Genomic DNA, 19,395 nt, shown 5'->3' with positions numbered 1-19,395 from the left:
TTCAAATGGTGCCGGCTAAGACACCTAGGGGCTGAGGTAAGGTTATCAAACTTTCAGGTGCCTGTCAAAAGTTGAAAGTGCATGAGCAATACCGTTCTTTTTTACCTAAGTTTTTTTTTAATCAAACATCACCTCAAATGCAGACAAGGATAACAGATATTAAGACAAATCCACATTTGTTCAAGTGGGGCCTGCTTTCATATTCTCCGCCAAATTGTTTCTGAACGGGCACCCTTGTTAGGTCCGGCTCCAATCTGTTGCAATATTGCGCAGGTGTTGTCGCCATTTCACTACAAGCGCCAGCATATGTATCTTTGCTTTTCTTGAACTTTTGGGGCAGAACCCTACATCTACTACATCTATATATTACCCGGCCTATGCTTCACCAGTAATATTAGTTGCATAACACTTCTGCTACATATCCTAACAACAATGTTTGGGCTGTGCTATCTATTTCCGCAGAAACTATCTCTCCACTTGTCGGAGCAATTGTTGTCCAGTATGGGGATCAGGACAGTTACAAGCTATTTATATGAAACTGGCTAAATTGTACATACCCAACTATGCCAAATACCACGCATCAGCCGGGTAGACTGAGTAGTTTTTTACATATAAAACTACGAAGCTCTGGCTGCCAGCTATGACCTATGTGGGACTTTCTGCGCCTCAGCTTGAGGCATGCCCAATGCCTATACGTGAGTCAGCTGACTGTACAGTGTTGTCTCTTAATTAATGTACAAAGAAAGAATTCCTTTGAACAGAACTAGATAAACAAGGCACAAAGGTCAAAAAAACAATAAAAAGATTCACTAATGTAAAAAGAATTCTTAACAATTTATTGAAAATACAAATGTTAAAAAAAGTGGACATACAAGAACCACTGTAGCAAAATTTTAAAAAAACAACAATAAAACTGTTTGACATTCAATATTGACCAGCAAGATTGAAACATAAAGACAGAACACAGTGAGACATGAAGCTTGTACAGTACTAAATGTATATTCCAACTCTGTTTCCAACACCTATGTTGTGCACACCACAGAATAGCATATCAACAAAGGTGTAGGAGTCATGAATTATACTGTTATGATCCTTGACTCTTAATTAGGCAGCTAAGAGATACAGTGTTCATGTTGGGGCCTCACATCTTTCTGTTGTGGGCTGGGTTCTACGTGTGACAGAGAGGCCCTGGAGTTTACACTGATGCTCTGCATCCTGATCTCATTGATTGACTGCTGGCAGCAAGGAGAATCCAGGAGGGCCAGTGTAGGCAAAGGCTAGCTAAGGCATCTGTGTTTAAGTAGATCAGCTAACTTGTTATGGCTGTTAATAAGTAAAACTAATGCTTCAAGTATTATAAGCTGCCTGCACCCCTGGCCTGTAGTGTACTGAGTCTGAGAACTGTGTAGTCACGCATTCTGACTCTGCCTGTTTTTCAGCATCCTGCTGTTAATGCACTTTAGTTTAATGACTGCTTAGAGTTTCTTGTTGCTCAAATGGGTGTAATACTTTTGATATTTATGTTTCCCTCATCTTCATCACTTGATATTGCCCGCGATAAAGTGTCACTCATAGTTGTTGAAATGTCAATCATAATTTCACTGAAATTTTGAAAATGTCACACATAGCATTCTGAAACTTTGGCAGCTATGAATGTGGTCAGGTGGAGGATGGCAAATGTAGTAATAAGGAGAAGCTGGCTACACAAAGGGCACCACATTTCACTTGCTCTGATGCTGTGCCATTTGGACAGGGAAAAATGCATAGAGATGTTTCTGACGGCTGACCTCATATCCACGATGGGTCTTCCAGAGGAAGAGTGATGTCCCAATTGATGCATACTAGACCGTGAAGGGAGAGGGTAGAACCAAAATAGTTACATGATTGTGTGTTCTGATATGTGCACTTTTTTTGGGTGCCATTTCGTTAATTTTATTTATTGAAATGGTATATTTTTTTTGTTTGTGGTTCTTTTGTTTTGTTCATTGTATTAGGGGATGATGTGTTTGGTCCTAGCGTGGGGTAGAATTAAAATAGGGGGACTTGGAATGTAGAATGTTATGATTTGAGTGTTTGGGCAGTAGCTGGTTTTTCTGCTGCCCTGCTGGCTTTACGACTTAGACTTGGAAATAAAGAAAACGTATCCTTACCTTACGGGCGTCCTCTCTATTCCTCACCGCGTCCTTTCAGTATCCTTTTTTTGAAAAGCTGGCAGGAGTGCTAGGAGCCATTTCAAGCCATGCACAGCTTTAAGAACTAGGCCCCTGTACTTCTTTTTAACTGAGGAATGGTCTATTCTTCGCAGCTGTTAGCACTTTTTTCCTCGACACTGTAGTTTCAGGAAGCAGAATACATTGTACATTTGTCAAAGGTTTACCTCCGCCCTTACCTTGAGAGTTTACAAGTAAATCATAGGAAATGAATATTTAACATTGTAATCGACAATGATGTGGACTTTTATGCAAATATGAAACTTAAACTCTTATAATGACAGCTTGACTTGTGAGCGCTGCGTGGTGTAAGCTTTCCAGAATACTGTGCCTGCGCTTAGCATTCATTCCCACTGTCATCTTTATTTTCAAAGTGCCATTTTCTACTCCTGAAAAAATGAGATGTCTTATTTAAAATGGGAAAAGCAGTTAAAGAAGGAGCTATCTATCGTTTCAACGTGGACAATATTTTGCCATGGTTTCCTCATTGTCAAGATACATTACTTAAACTTGAACAGCCTAATTTCCTTAATACATCAACTTGACAGGATTGGTTTTATTCTATTATCCATGGTTTTCATCTAATTTATTTCTCATTCAGATTGAATCTGGATAGAGAGCATGTTTAAAGATTGTATGTTGCCATTGATACTTTCGATTAACTCCCTAAATCTTCTCATAAATAAAGTCTTTGGTAATGTAATATTGGTGATCATAAAAATTTACAATTGAAGTTATTAGTCTTACTGTTGCAATTATTTTTAATATTATGTTTGTTATTGTAAAAAAATGGGTTTCTGGTTAGCAAAGGTAAGCACCCTGTCCAAGCAGGAACCACGTTCCTAGTCAGGGTAAGTCAGATACACATCTTAAATTAACCTGACTTCAGCCTCTGGTAGCTTGGCAAAGAGCAGTCCGGCTTAACTTAAGAGGCAATGTGTAAAGTATTTGTGCACCACTTCAAACAGTGCACCAGTGAAAATACCACGCAAAAAGATATCACACCTGGTTAGAAAAATAGAGCTTAATTTAATGAACAAAAAAAGACTAAAACACCAAAATGTAATATGTGTAACTGGATTTATGAATTTTTAAAGATTACATTGAAATGTCCCCAAAAGTATAAAGCACCAATTGGGGTATCTGGACGCGCTAGACTGGGTCGAATCCAAAAGTTTGGGTGGAGTGCGATGGAAAATGGGTCTGATACAGGGGCCAACCGTGTCCCGATGAAAAGTATCTTGTTGTACCCTCAACAAAAACCCGATACACAGAGCTGAAGAGGTGATGCGTTGTAGATTCCTTTGGAGGTAGGCGATGCATTGGTTCTGAGCAGCGCACGTCAGAGCTACGTCGTCATTGATCCCAAGATGTAGGCAATGCGTTGTCGCCGAGTTGAGTAAGTCGAGGATGCGTTGGGAACTCGATGGGATGCACCATGCAGATGGTGATGGGATGTCTTTGGTCCTTGAAGCCGCTGTGATGCGTCTGTGTCGAGGGTGATACACCGGTTCCAAGCCGTGCAATGACAGCAAAGCATAGGTTTCTGGTAGTTGCTGCACTTTATACAGGGGTGGCTCCTCCGCTAAGGTGGAGGAGCGTTGCCCCACGGAGCGTGTCAAAGGGGAAAAAATTAAATGATAATGACTAATTGTTATTAGCATTTTACTTTTCCCCTTGCATAGCTGGGTTGGGGTGGGGCTACTCTACTCTCAGTGCAGGGGAGGAGTGGTTAGCCCACTCCAAGTGCGCAGGAAGCTTAGCCTGCCGTCTCGGGCCAGTCAAACCGTCATGCATACTTTGCATGTTCTCCGTGCACGCTGCATTATAGCCTAAATGGAGAACATGCCCAGCTTCCCATTCGCTGGCTGAGCACCGATCCCAGGCACTCAGACCAATCACAACGCTGCATTGCAGCATTGTGATTGGCCATCGGGAGGCTGGATGCTTCCTGCTTCCTGCCCTGGGAGAGGAGGAGGAGGAGGAGGAGGAGGAGGAGGAGGGGGCGGCGGCAGACAGCAGACAAGTGTTTTTTTTTTAAAGAAATCTCTTCATTCCTTCCGCAGCCCCCCTGTCCCGCTACCTGCCCCCCTACTCCCATTAAATACCAGCTGCCACTGACTTTATACCCACTTCCAAGCGCCCAGGACTGGATTGGCACAACTTGGAAGGGCAAGACTCACAGATGACATTGTCAAGGTGCTGTAGATGAGTGGATTGAAGTCTTTAATGTCCCAAAGACTTCTAACAGGAGGCAAGCCAGAAAGCCCTTGAAATACCTTTGGTTATCGGCTATACAAATGCAGATCAATGTCCTTCCCACTCCCAGGCAAGGTGGGCAGCAGGGCAGTACAGCAGAGCAAGAGTTCAGCAGCAGTCCTTTCAGCAGCACAACAGTCCTTCCTCCTGCAGAGTATCCACAGGCCCAGGTGTGTACTGAGCTGGTGGTGTGAGAGGTCTAGTACTTATACCCAGTTGTGCCTTTGAAGTGGGGAGACTTCAGAGAAAGGCCTTTGAACTGCACAGAGTGGATGCCGTTCCTGCCCTTGCTCCAGACTTACAACAGGGGATTTGTATGGAGACAGGACACAGCCTCAGCTCTTCCCTCCCATTCTGTCCAGAATGGCCCATCAGGATGTAGATGGCCCATCAGTAACACCTAAGTTCCCTTTGTTTGTGGCTGTCTAGAGGGAATGTACAAAGCCCAACTGTCACCTACCCCAGACATGAATTTAAAGACAGGCAAAAGGCACCTAATGGCTAAAGTAAGAAAATGCCAACTTTCTAAAAGTGGCATTTTCAGAATTACAATTTAAAATCCGACTTTACCATGAGTTGTGATTTTAAATTGTGATTCCAGAGACACCAAACCTGGGGGTCCAATCTCTTCCCAATTGGAAATTGCACTTACAAAATGTAATATGGTAATCCCAATGTTATCCTATGGGAGAGATAGGCCCTGCAGTATTAAACACCGCATTTATGAGTTTTTCCCCAATAGGACATGTAAAACTTAAGTTCATGTCCTTGTTTTTAAATAAACTGCACCCTGCCCTTGGGCTATCCGGTGCCTACCTTAGGGTAATGCATAGGTATGAAAAAGGAAGGTTTGGGCATGGCAAAAGGGTTAACTTGCCAGGTTGACATGGTAGTTTCAAACTGCACATACAGGCACTGCAATGTTTAAAGGGCTAATGAAGTGGGTGGGACAATCAGTGCAGCAGGTCTACTAGTAGCATTTAATTTACAGGGCCATGTTACTCGTAGTGCACTTAAGCAGGGACCTGTAACAAAATGTAATATTCCAATTGTTGATAAGCCAATGTTACCATGTTTAACGCAGAGAGCACATACACTTTAGCACTTGTAAAGTGCACAGAGTCCTAAAGCCAACAAAACAAATTCAGGAAAAAAGAGGAGGAGTAGGAAGGAAAAATGTTTGGGGGCAAACCTGCAGAAAGGGCCATATCCAACAGTTATTAGTATTAATATAACAATAATAATAATAATAATAATAATAATAACAATAAATGATTGTATAAAACACATCACAAATACTCTTGTATATTGGTACTTACTTAAACCTTCATTACAAGTGGCCCGGTTAACTCTGATATGTGTGGTAACTCCTGTTAAGGGTTTGTTGTCTAACCTCACATTAGTACAGTTTTCCCCCATTAAATTTCGACAGTTTAAACCAGCTAAAATGGAATAGGTTATAACTGGCAGATAATTACTGGAAAATACGTTGGTGTATTTGCAATTCCACTACCTGTACTGATTATGTGCGTTGTACTTGGTTTAAGATTGTAAATCTTGCTCCATATTGATGTACTACTGTGATCAATTAGGTTTTCTTCTTTTTGTCGTTCTTTTCTTTCTCTGTATTTTAGGTTATTGTTTGTATTAAATTTTCAATTAAATCTTTTTTTTTAATTACCGTAATATGTGGATTTTGTTACCTTAAGCACCAAATTCCTCATGTTAGTGTCCATTATCAGAGACAAAGTCTTAATTGAAAGTTATTTATCAAACCCAATGAATTCCAACCCTGCAGAGTTGGATTTTTTGGGGTCCTATAAATATCACCAAAACACTGAGACACTTTTAATGAAGGTTTTGTTAATATTACCCAATGCAAAGGTTCTTGCCAATAAATGCTACTGTCTGTTTTCTTACACTCAAAGACAGTATATCCAAAAGCTAGAAGAAATGTAATAAATTGAGAGGGCATATTCACTGACCCTATAGACTCCAACCAACATCTTCCCCATGAAACCTATATAGCCCTTTAAGCTCCAAGGAGCATCAAAGAGCACTCTTTAATAACATGAAAATGACCTGAGAAATTCTGCTTTCAATATTTTTCTGAAGGACAAGAATTCTTTCCCTTGTTTATTTTGCTTAGGAAGATCATACCAAGCATTGGCCTCCTGGAATATGAAGGCTCTGTCCCCTGCTCTAGCCATGTTTGCCTTGGGGACAGTCATCTGTGCATTATTTCAAGAGTGCCGCTTACTCTACAAAACTCTAGGAAAAAATTGTGTTCTTGACCCAAGATATTTTTGTACACTTCCTTTGAGTGATTAACTCCAGCCCCAATAGTCAACCATTTCTCTGTACTGTGGATATGTGTCCACCATCAAGTAACAAAAACTACTCTCACCGTGCATTTCAGCATAACATATAACCTATTAGACTCATTAATGACATAATCCCTTCTTGAAAACAGTTAACAACCCCTCTTTGCCTACCTCACCTCCTTACTCTATGGTACATGGGCCAGAACCCTCCCTCTCTTCCCTTTCTCTTGGCTTCATTCCAAAGCTGCAAGAAAACCTGCACCAGTATGATGCATTTGCCAGTATTAAAATAGTCAATACCACTTCCTTCATCCTTTGTTTATGGCGTTCAGATGCTTTCTTAAGCTAAGTTCAAGCAATCTAGTAATAAAATAAAAATTCATATCTAGAATTCAGAACATGTTGAATAATGATGTTATTGTTTTGCGAACACTAAGATAGGTTTCAAGGTTGGTTCAATTCAGATATGTATGGGTAATATAGATGCTCATCTTGATCCTTTGCACCTTTCACTTGTACTATTATGTTCAGGAGTCACCGTAGCTACGGGTAGGAGTTGCACTTTCCTCAAGTAACCACGAAGATGATTTAACACCTCTTTCTCTGCATCCACTCCTTCACACGTATTCACTTTGCTGAGATTAACATTTTTAGTTTATAGATTGTTGATAAGAAATTGCACAATGTTTGAATACCTTGGCCTTAATGCATCATAAAGGTGCAGCACTATTACCTGATCACCTTTGTACATTAATTTACTTTGCTATCATGATAAGATATTAATGAGGCCTGATAACCTTGTTGTGGTCTACCCCCAAACTTTTTGCCTTCACCCCTCTTTTTTGCTGAAATTTGTTTTTTTTGGCATTAGGACTCTGTGCAGTTTACGACTGCTAACCAGTGCTAAAATGCTATCTCCCTAAAACATGGTACAATTGGATTACACGCCTGATTAGCACATTTAATTTACTTATAAGTACCTGTTATATGGTACTACGTGTACTCAGGGCTTGTAAATTAAATGCTATTAGTAGGCCTGCATCACTCATGGTGCCACCCTCTAAAGTAGCTTTTTAAAACATGTCTCAAGTCTGCCATTTGGGCCTGTAGTGCAGTTTTAAACTGCCAATTCAACTTGGTGAAATACACCTTTTTCCAGCCTAATTCTTCCTTTTTAGTACTTATCAGTCACCCTTCGCTTATGCCCTAAAAAGTTCATAAGACTTGGTGCAGTGTATTTAAAATGTAGGGCATGTGGTTTAAACTTTACATGCCGTGGTAGTGAAAAAACATACATTCATTATATACTACTATGAGGCCGATCTCTCCCTTTGGATAACATTGCCTACCACATTTAATAAGTGCTTACTTTTGATTGGGAGCAGATAGGGATGTCCTGTTTGGACTGCAATGAATTGTAATTTAAAATTATCTCAAAGTCGGGTTTAAGTCACAATTCTGAAAATGCCACTTTTAGAAAGTTTGAAGAACTAAGGAGTTAGGCCCATATAAGGGGTGGGGTAAGCTGGACCCTATGATATATTAGCAAACATAAAATGCCTGCCCGACCTTTTCTTTTAACACTTATTCAAACCAATATGACAAACAAAATTATTCACTAGTGATTTGATTCCGGGCGAGGTGGCGGCAAGAGGTGCTGCAGTGGTGGACAATTCTCTTTCATTTGAAATAAGCCACGATAGGAAAGAAAACAGTGCATCACAATTCGCGCACTTCACGCTCCACAAAGGAGCCCTTAATGAGCGGAAGCGAATTATTTTTTACTTCGCGTGAGTTGAAAAATAAGATCCTGATACAAATTAGAAGCAAGGTGGAACATACAGCCACGTTGTGCTTTTGGACCCTCTCCGTGAGAGGTCGGATTGTCCTCATTTCCCTACAAGTAGTAAAACAGCGCCCAAAAAAACTCCCCCCTCTCACCTGAGCCTGAAGGTACTGAAAGAGGCCAAAGGTTTTCTTCAAAAGACCCCAGACAACTGACAAAGCCTTGATGAAAGTCCAGGAACTGGTTTCCCTGGACTAGAAACGCGTCGGCACATCCGAAGGAGCGACTTTGTTACACCAAGCGTTTCATCTGGCTGTGGCCAGTGTCAAGCCATTGTCTAACGAAAGTCTTACTCTTTCTCTTTTCACTTTGTTTTACTTTTTTCTTTGTCTATGAATACAGATTAGGTCTGTTGAATAACAATTTGTCACAATTTTCTGTTTTGTTTCTGTTTCGCAATGTATATTATATGTAGAATGCATGAGAATTGTAATGTTTCTTGAAATGTATATAATGTCAGTCTTGTAAATAGTATTGTACAGGTCCAAGCGCAATTTATTGAATGTTTTTGTTTCTTTTCTGTATTAACTTTTTCTACAAAAAATATTGAAAAAATTGAAGTTGATGGGTATAAAATAAATACCAGGCCAAACGTAAATAATTGTGTTTGTCCTCTTGGTTTGAATAAGTGTTAAAAGAAAAGGTCGAGGCAGGCATTTTGTGTTTGCTAACTTTTTGAAAGTTGGCATTTTCATGCGTTAACTAACCATTTGGTGCCTGCTGCCAGTGTCCAGGATAACATGACTGTAAATGGCTCTACATTTGTGACAAAGGAGACTATATGTTGGAAAGAGAGGCAATCCTGCAAGGTTGGCTTGGTGGAAATGTTCTCTGCCCCACTTACACTTCAAAGGGCTTCACCAGCACACACACAAAGGAAGCTGACACTAACCTTTTGTCACACCAGACTTTTTGGAGCCTTGGAAAGGGAAGACATTTCCAGAACCTGATGTCAGAGTAGTGTATGGAAACCCCCCACTTCAAAAGCTGGCCCCAGGTAGAACTATTGGACCTTCAGAATAGCATTGTATTCACTCCGGGACCTGTGGGAGATTTGGAACAACTGCTTAGACCCAATAGTAGTCCCTGCTACTACTGGACTGCTTGATACTAGTGGCCTGGCTTGCTGCTTTAGGGCAAACTGGGCCATCTCCTTGAAACCAGGACCAGCAGAAGTGACTCCAAGGGCTAGGTGTCTGGCTTCCTGTGTGAGTTACAGGGACAAAATAAATTCCAGAGACCTTGAACCCTGCAGTTGCCTCTGCTGAAATGATTTCTAACCCCCCAAGTTGTGCCCACCAGGTCCTGCACCCTTGGTTGTGGTGTTGGTCGTATGTCTCCTGGCTGACCCTATAACGTGCAGATACAACCACGATGCATCGCTAGTTGGACTGAGTTCATGGTAGCTTGTGTTACTTTCTTCTCAGCAGCAGCAGTTCCTGTTCAGCGTGTCCAATTAGAAGAGGTATCCAGTCTCAGGGAGCCCTCATTGAGTTCAGCCTGCAGTTTGGCCAGCTGGAGATTTTTAACTTACAAAAAAGTGATAACGGCTGACAGTGGATATCTTCACCATGAGTACACCTAGCACCTCCTGGATGGTGACGACACCTCCTTGGACCCCGACTGCTGCCTTGCACCACTGAACGTAACTTTCTCAGCAACTTTTCTGCAAAATGTCTTAGAAGCCCATACGTATGTATGTATGTATAGGCATTTATATAGCGCACTACTTACCCGTAGGGTCCCAAGGCGCTTCGACCGCTGCGAAACCCTTCCTGGCTTCCCTGAGAGATGGTCCCTTAATGGGTATCTCCAGGGTGAGACCAGGCATCCCCGGCGGTCTGGTGGGGCCGTTAGTGAGGATGAGGCAAGCTAATGCCCAGAGTTGCCGAGTGTGATCGCTGATCAGAGTGGGCACCGAGGCGAGAGAATTATCGAGTCCGCTGACCCTGGTCCAGAAGCCTGCCGAGTCGGGAATCGAACCCTGGTCCCGGGCCGTCCTCTGCTCTCTGGTCTGCCGCCTCTAACCAGTGAGCCACACTACCTCACTCGTAAGCTGAGACCGGACCCAATCCATCTGATATATCAGACCTGCACTCCATTGTGGTAGGCCTCAACATTTGACTTTACCCTGATCTTGCATGCCCAGATACCCACTGTTGACTCTTTTAGGCACTAAATGTCATTAAAACATTTAAAAATTCCGAACTCCAGTTCTACTGATTGGATTCAATTTGTTTTGGTATCAGCAGTGCTGGGAAACCCCAATGGGGGTAGTCATGCACTTTGCATATTAACGGATAAATAGATTTTATTTATTTAAATTTATCATATTTTTCTGAATTGGTTAGAGATTTTTCTTGTGTTTTCACTTTGACTGCTTGTGTGCTGCATAAATACTTTACACAGTTCCACTAAATTAAACCTGACTACTTTTGTGCCAAGCTCCCAGAGAGTTAAGGACAGGTTACTTTAGTTGCTTTTAAGGTTCCCCCTAATAAGGATTGTGGTTGTTGCTTGAGTAGGGTTTCCACCCCCCTTAAACAATAATCCAATTTCTCACAATATTGTATTTACAGGTTTTTTGTTCACAAAGTAAATACCCGCAAGTGTGTGTCCTTTTTTTTAAGTATGCAATGAAATACTAGTTCTTTGTCAAAATAATCTACTGTTCAATAGCTGTTTATGCCTTATACATTCAGCATTTGCAATGCAAACTTATTTTCATAGCAATCTTCTTTGAGGGTACACCTTAACTTTTCCAATTCAGCATGTTCAGCAAAGGGAGCTCGGCTCCCAACTACCACATTTTAGGAGGCCAAGATGTTGCTATTTAAGGGATTTTGTTTCTAGGAAATCTGGGGCGGCAAATGCAAAGTTACCCACTATACCCAAACATCACAACTGTCAAAAACGCCAGACTTATTGGTTTTGCCAATGCTTTTTACAAATATTGTTTGGAAAGGAACCATCAATTTTCCAGATTTTCTGGAGTAGGGGTGAAGCCATCAACAATGCGGCTAGTGTAGAGTGTCCTAGGTATGGCTCGTCTCTGCTATCCAACCAGAGGATAGGGTTGCCTATTCTCCTTTGTTGCATTCGGTGCCTTGATACTTATGGGACAATTTTATTTACTTGCTTTTTGCAATAGTAGCTCAAATTTAACATTTACCAGGGCAGCTATTTGTCTCTGATACATACACGGCATTAGCTCAATGGTTAGAGCGGCAGAGTGGAGAAGCGTTGCTCAATGGTTAGAGCGGCAGACCCTGATACAGAGGTCTGGCCTGGGACCGGGGTTCAATTCCCGCCTCGGCGGCTCTTGGACTCAATCTCCCCGGACCTGATAAATCTCGCCTCAGTGCCTAGTCTAATCATGGGTCCCACTCTGTGACTCTGGGCAATAGCTTGCTTAATCTCCACAACGGCCCCAGCAGCGCATGGATGCCTGGCTTCACCTTGGGAGTGCCCAGGAGTGGACATCTCACAGGAAAGCCAGGAAGGGTTCCACAGCGGTATGAATACAGCGCTACGAGACTGCTGGGTAGAAGGCGCTATATAAAATACAAACACATTCACATTAGTGCATAGTGAGAAGCATTCTGTGACTGCTGCAGGAATTTCCGGTGCATGTTGATCTCAACATGGTCAGAACTGGATGCACATCCAGCAGATGCCTTGTTTTGATGCATATACCCCTGGATTTTACTAATTCCAACAATTTGTTTGTATAATGACATTATTACATAAATAAACCCTGGCCATTGACTACTTTACTCTCTTGTTCTCGAAAGCATACTTAGAGATTCCGAGGCCAATTCGCCTTGCATTTTACTAACACAGCTGCAAAACACGTACTGTTGCAATTGAGATCCCGAGTACCAGTGCTTGTTTAGAATTCAAGTTCAAGGTACCAGAATATTGTTTTTATTTAACGTACATTAGATAGTTTTGTATTTGTTTCAACAAAGTTGACAATAAGAAACCTCTATTTTATTTTAAAAAGCATATTTTAATGTCTTTACAACAGTCATGGATTCAATTTCAAATATTCTTGAAGATGTCAGTGTACCAGGTTTGCTTTTACAGTATACTTCCTTTTATTTTGCAGGAATTGAATAGCTTTAATTATTTGGATCTGTACAAACTTGCTGACCTCTTTAACCTCACGTACCTTGAGACTGCTGTGGTCAACTTCCTAGTGAAGCACCTGTCTGAGCTGCTGAAGGGTCACCCTGAAGAATTCCTGGTCCTCCCTTATCGTCTTCTGCGGGAGGTTCTGAAGAGTGATCAACTGACCTCATTGAGTGAAGAACAAATCTGGAAGGTACAACTTCAGTTACATATTTTATAACAAGATGATGCCTCCTAGTATCCATAGGTTTGAAATAAAACTAGAGAACATTGCCCACTTTTGACTGTATAAGGGCAAGGGTGTTCTGACACCAGTCTGCACTTTTCTTAGGTAGATCACTATGTGAGCATTATTGGGGCATTTTGTTTTTTCCAAAGGAGAAAAAAGTCGGAGAACACACATCCACCTCTTTCTCTCCATTGACACACACCCAGCTGCCCACTTTTAATATTATTTTAAGGTGGATAGGTTAGACCTTTAACATTGCTGTATGTTTTTCAAATAAGATAAATCTCTAACATTCAGTTAGATAAAAGTAGGATCAGAGATAATTTATTATCAACATTTAGTGCTTTGGAAAATTGGGCCAGCAAACATGTTTTTCGTCCCTAGTGCTACGCGCAGGCCTAGATCTTTTTCAAGGCTAATGGACAGATAAGAGGGTAATCTCAATGATGTTGTTATTGGTGGTAAAAAATAAAAGTAACATCTGTCCTGAGGAAGTTGACATTTTTTACGTAAATTAACCGTATGACAATGTAGAAATGGGTCTTAACATGAACGTATAAAATGCACATCAGTATAAAGGTTAGAGAAAATGTGTTTTTATTAAACGTACAAAAAGAGAGAAAGCTGCTTATTTCGACCAAAAGCTCCCATTTCTGTTGTTCTTTCACTGCTAGGCCTCAATATTTCCATTATTCCTTCCTTTTCCTTTTAATAAAAAGAGGCCTTTTTGTAAATGCTGGTTTAATGCTATATTTGAACTGTAGAACTTGACATCTTCGTGAAATGTGCTGTTTGCTTCAAAATGTAGTTCTTTCCTTCTTCACACCGTATGACTTCATCAGATTTTAGATAGTTACCTCTGCCACATGCTTATAATGAACAAGTATGTTGCTATGAATTTGAGTCTCATGATCTAACTGGGAAATGCTAGTTATTAATGTTTCATTTCATTTCATGGAACAGCCCATTGTTACACAATGGGACACTGAACAGCTAAAAGAGTAGGCTTGCAAAGGTTTTCATGAGAACCTTCCTAGATGCATGTTTTTGTAATACGCTTTAGCAACATTCAAATAACAACATGTGAACATGGACATTTACCATGACAATCGAGAGAGAAGACAACAGACCATCGGAAGATCTTTTCCTATTGTCTAGAGATGATTCAACATTCAGAGTTTGCAAAATGTTTTGTGCTTTCCTCTCTGGTACGTGTTCCTAGTTAGAGAGGCAATGCATTTGATGCACATCTTTCCCCCTGCCATGCTCTCTAGGACTTAACTGTGCTACTCTCGCCCAAATTTGCTGTGAGCTACTGCTAACAGTCATTTTCTGTTATTCTGATGCCTTTTTGGAGATTTTTCTCCACGCTAATCATAGCTACTGCTGTGACTATTTCCTTCCATCTGAGTTAACGGTTGCTGATGCAGCTGCTGCAGCTGTGTGGCTTAGTTTCCAGAACTACTCTTTATGGGGAGTTCAACCTCTTATAGCTATTAGCCTGTTGCGCCAAATTTTCTCTTGCTCTTTTCTACAGGAACTGTTTATGGGTTCAGCAATGGTAGGTTAGGTATTGTAGATTATGATAGGGTTTCCTAAGAAACTAGCTATTATTTTGTATGCTAATTTTAAGTAAATGTTCTTGATATTTATGTAAACAGACTTAGTAGACTATCCTCAATATAAAGACAAAAAGATACAGACTAATCTCTTAACACCTTCGCTGCTAAGGCAATTCCCCTCCTGTGCTGGAGATTGCTCTATTTCATTGTTTTATGACGAGCTGGGCTCGTCATCAGCACACGACCACTGTGCACCATGACGAGCCCAGCTCGTCATCAGCATCGAAAGGGTTAATGATAAAATAAAACGTTCTAAACTTCAGCAAACCTCTCATCATTGACTGAACAATAAATACTATAAGTAGAGAAATGTATTCGGGTTATGGTCCATTTTAACACGGTGGCAAAGATTTATCGACCTGAAGAGGTGCAGAAATTGGAGATTCTCTTAGTAAGTTTCATGGTGGAGCTGTTTATAAACTTTTTATGAGATTTCCGAACTCACAGTTCTCTTGTAATCTCTATCAGACCACACAAAGCTCCTAGCCATGTAATGCATAAGCAGGACTGCAGCTTTATTTGCCCTAATCGTGACTACTTAGTTTGTACTCGCTTTTGGATGGGCATCTAAAGGTCATGAGTTACAGCACAAACACATTTTACATAAGCCATTGGTCAAAATTACAATCCCCATTGGATCTCTCTAAATCCCTGATTCCTGGCATCCACCATTCAGATTGGCCTCCTCGTGCATCTCCAGAACCCAAAGGAGTGGAGAAACTAGCCTTTCTGCACCATCCTAGCAACTCTGGAATACAGATAGAAATTGATGAGTAGACATTGTCTGGCACAGGTACTGATGGCAAGACAAGCATTTAGGGATCATCACTTGTTTGCTCGTTTTACCTCACTGCACACTTTGTGAGTTCCCATTGAAACTCCTAAACCTTATTTTTCCAATTTCTGTAAGATGTTGACGATCTAAATTATCAACACATTTAATGTATGATTCTTCCCATGATTGCACCATGTTAAGGGCTCAAGAGGTCATTTTTTATTATATTATGAGGTCAATGTCACTTCTTGTGGTGTCATCAGGGAGTCCAATCCCTTATGTTACCTTTGCTACATGTATCACCCCCTAACCTATGGAGGAGAGACCACTGTAGCGGTACCGGCTAGTGATTCTTGAACCCCAGTGAGAAATGTGTGCACATGAGCAGTGCAGCCTTACTAGGGAAGTTGAGTAAGTATCTTACAAAATAAATTGACTAAAACTAAGTCTCAGGGCTAAGAACTTTACGTAGTGTTACCAAATGCAGGACATCTGAGTCCTCGCACACATTTATTTATGTTAATAATGGGTGCCTCAACAGGTTTGAAGATCTATATCAATGCACCAGTCTGGGTCCATCTTGTGTACCAAACCTTCGTTTCCAAGTATTTTACAGTGGTCTACTTCACAGTGAAAGATAGAACTACTTCAATTATTGCGTTATCCATTCACCAAACCTAGGCCAACAAGACTTTCAGACATAAACGTCAGTAAAGGTAACTGAATCTGATAACTTTACTCCAGGGCCTCGACAAGGGCAGGGTAGCCGGGGCACTTCCCCAAGTCGCCACAAATTCTGGTGCTTTGATGTTACAGAATGTTTTTAAATAAAGCAGAGGGCCTGACCGGTTTCTTCTTAATGTAGTTAAAATGGCACTACCACTAAGTGGTGCCAAATACTGTCTTTTCACCTTACTTAGAGTACATCTCTTCCTAATTATGAACTGCTTCTTGGATCTCAAACCTAAGAGGGGCCCTGCAAATCCTGTGGCCCCCGAACCACCACAGATTTTGACCGGCCTGATTAATTCATTGTACATCTTGAAACCCCCATGTCCTGTATATCACTCATTCAAACAAAGTGCAAGCTTTATTTTGAGGCCTTCGGAAACATCTATGTTGCTGCTATTTTTTCTGATTTTATAAGATTTGTATTCAGTTTCTAAAACCACAAAACAAAGCAAAAAGCGACGATGATACAATAGCATATCAGGATACATAGTAGACCGAGCACATTCGCAGAGTCCAATGATGACCGGTAGATACTACAAGAACATAAAGTAACTCTAGACAATTTGAAAGCAATATTCAGACCATAGCAATAGTGAAACAATATAATAAGGAAAAACTAGGAAAATCGAGAAAAGTAAGGGAGTGTTTCACTGAGGGACCTCTAGACGTCCATTGACATGGTGTTCTTATAGCAGCCAAGTATTGGGGTATTTGTGGCAGAGAATGACACCTTTACCAGTGAAAATTATGCAGAGTTGCCTAAAATATGTTGCTGCAATTTTTAAACCGTTGTTTTCCTCCTGCAAAGGATAAAACATGCTACTAGTGTTCACACTCTTGCCCACCTGGCTGGGCCACACACACTGTGAAACCGGATCCGATCATTCATTTTGCAAGCAGTTAATTCACCGTGGATGGAATAGTCACTAGCATTTTCTTCAGGCTGAATCAGACGAGGTTATATTTGTCGCCATGCATAAGATCAAGTGTTACGGGTTTTATTGGAACTTGCATAATTTATTCCTTGAACGACTGGACCATCCATAGATGTGTAGCACTGTTGGCTGCTTTTAGGACAGGCCTGCAGTAGGCCACCTCTATCTGGCATGACATTAACCCAGATGGGATTGCCAGGCAACATCCGTGGTAGATGGAATGACCTGAATCCTCACAGCAGTGACTCAGCAGATAATCCTCGGAAAGTGGAGGGGGATGGCCTTTAAAGATGGAAGCGACTTCTCCCGATTAAGAAACCAATTGGGGAAAACTGCACAGTGATGTGTGGGGCATGTCGGACCTTTCTCTGTCCAAACAGATGTTCCCTAAGTTGCAGCCAAGGAGGAGTTGGGCTACCTGTACCTTACTTAAAGTCAGAACTCTTTCACTGAAGCAGGATACAAGATATACTCAGGATGCCAGCCTCACTCCACTACAATTCTCTCCACAGGTATTCGGGCACTGGAGGAGAGGGGAAGGGAAGGTTGTAGACTTGGGGCTTGGGAGGAGAAAAAAGGGTTTGCTGGAGGAACTCAAGACACCAACTCTGCTCAGCTCCATTTCTCCTCAAAGGCCACAAGAGTGGGAAGTACTGCAGGAGAGAACCTACCCTGGCACCTAGACCGTAAGAACCCCAAGAGCAAGGACGAGTGAGGACTTTCCTCAAATTCAGAGGCAAATATCCTGCACGCCATAACGGAGGCTGAACAGCAGTACACCATATCTCCCAGCAATCCCATCGAGACAATCTGGGTTTCTGGTTACATTCTGACTAGAAAATTGTTATCTACACAGATTAAAAGTATGTATGCATATTGCTGCAATCGGCAAACAATCCTATGTGCTGCATCCTGTGCCTCCTGCATGACTTCTAACACCCCCTCTGCCCGTTGCCAGGTGATTTGCACAATAACCAACCAAAATAACCAGAAATGTCCATACATATGAACACTTATGGACCTCAACAGATCCATTTTTACCTAAACGCGTGGAATGACTTTTCAAGATCGACATTTCTAGCGGGCTTGCAACACCATGGTTACTTCTGTTTAGTATTTTATTGTAGCAATTGTATTGCTCTTCATAGCACTGTAGCGGCCACGAAGCGCTCTCCTGGTTAGTCAGATAAGAGCCCACCTGATCTGTTGTGTATGGTTTGGAGAATGTAAGTTTATTCTGTGTGGATCAGAGGGCTGCTTTAATGGTGTCCCTGTGAATTCGTAGTTACATGTCCACATGAAGTGATGTAGAAACGTTCTGCAGCATAAGCTGACTAACTCAGAGAAGTCGCCCTGTTGAAGCTGATGGTGACCTTTGACACGTTAGCCTAATGTCATGCTAGTCTGATGCATCGAAAATGCCGATGCTTATAGTGCTGCTAAGTAATATAAAATACAATTTCGGTATTCCACCGTAATAAAGAACACAGCCAATAAAACTGCCTTACCAATAGCTATGGAACCTCGCTCATTTGAAACATTGCCGTGAAAATCCCATCCACCGCTTCTCTCCACTGGTCCAGAGGTGTATTCCACATAGCACCATGCTCTCCTACAGTAAGTTGTGCTTTTAACTAAATCAAACACAAATGCCAATTTTGTATTTCCTCTGAATTCATTTCACTGCACAAGTTGCCACTAGCTTTATTTACCTGGTCCCATTTTCACATACACACGTTAAGATGGCACTTGTGTGGAGAGACCAACCGTTTGCAGCATTTCCTCTCGAGTAAGTTACAAAAAAGTCTACAGAATACTTTTGATCCATGAATTACTGTTGTAAAATATAGAATGCAGCTTGAATTTATATTGGACTACTGCTGAGAGCATGTATAAACTAAAAAAAAAAGGCAGTCACCATCTCCTCCAACCCTATTGTTGCAAAGAATATCTTTTTTTTCAATACAAAATTAAAAAAATTAAAAAAAAGGTGACATACTCTAGGCAAAAAAACAACATGCTCAAGTTTACTTGTTAGTATTCAGTAAAAATGGATACAATAAATGTACTGCATTTCTGCCAGTTGCAAAGTAGAAAGTGCTCTTTCCTGCTGCTTGTAGGCATGTCTGTGGCGCATGCAGCATCAATGTGTATCGTTTTGACTGCCCATGCCTTCTGTACTGTCCACTTAGTTGTTATCGTAATTGCCTCTCTAAAGGTTAGTAATTCCGTTATGTAGAAATTTTAATAGCATTATTCTGCTGCAGGCTATATTTGTTTATTTCTAGACCTTGAGAATGAATTAAAAGCATGTATAAATATTTACCCG

At 41.2% G+C, this 19,395-nt stretch overlaps 1 protein-coding gene across 2 annotated transcripts in view; it reads left to right on the top strand.

Annotated features, from left to right (window-relative positions):
- KLHL32 (kelch like family member 32) overlaps positions 1 to 19,395 on the top strand; it is a 911,371-nt gene that overhangs the window by 563,864 nt on the left and 328,112 nt on the right. For both annotated transcript variants that reach the window (XM_086926629.1, XM_086926630.1), the window contains exon 6: positions 12,751 to 12,966. In XM_086926629.1, the coding sequence (XP_086782755.1) occupies positions 12,751 to 12,966 (216 nt within the window). The remainder of the gene's footprint in view (positions 1 to 12,750; positions 12,967 to 19,395) is intronic.

The sequence above is a fragment of the Lissotriton vulgaris genome, chromosome 6, assembly GCF_964263255.1.
Source record: "Lissotriton vulgaris chromosome 6, aLisVul1.2, whole genome shotgun sequence".
In the NCBI taxonomy this organism is placed as follows: domain Eukaryota; kingdom Metazoa; phylum Chordata; class Amphibia; order Caudata; family Salamandridae; genus Lissotriton; species Lissotriton vulgaris.
This window is presented reverse-complemented; position numbering and strand designations above follow the sequence as displayed.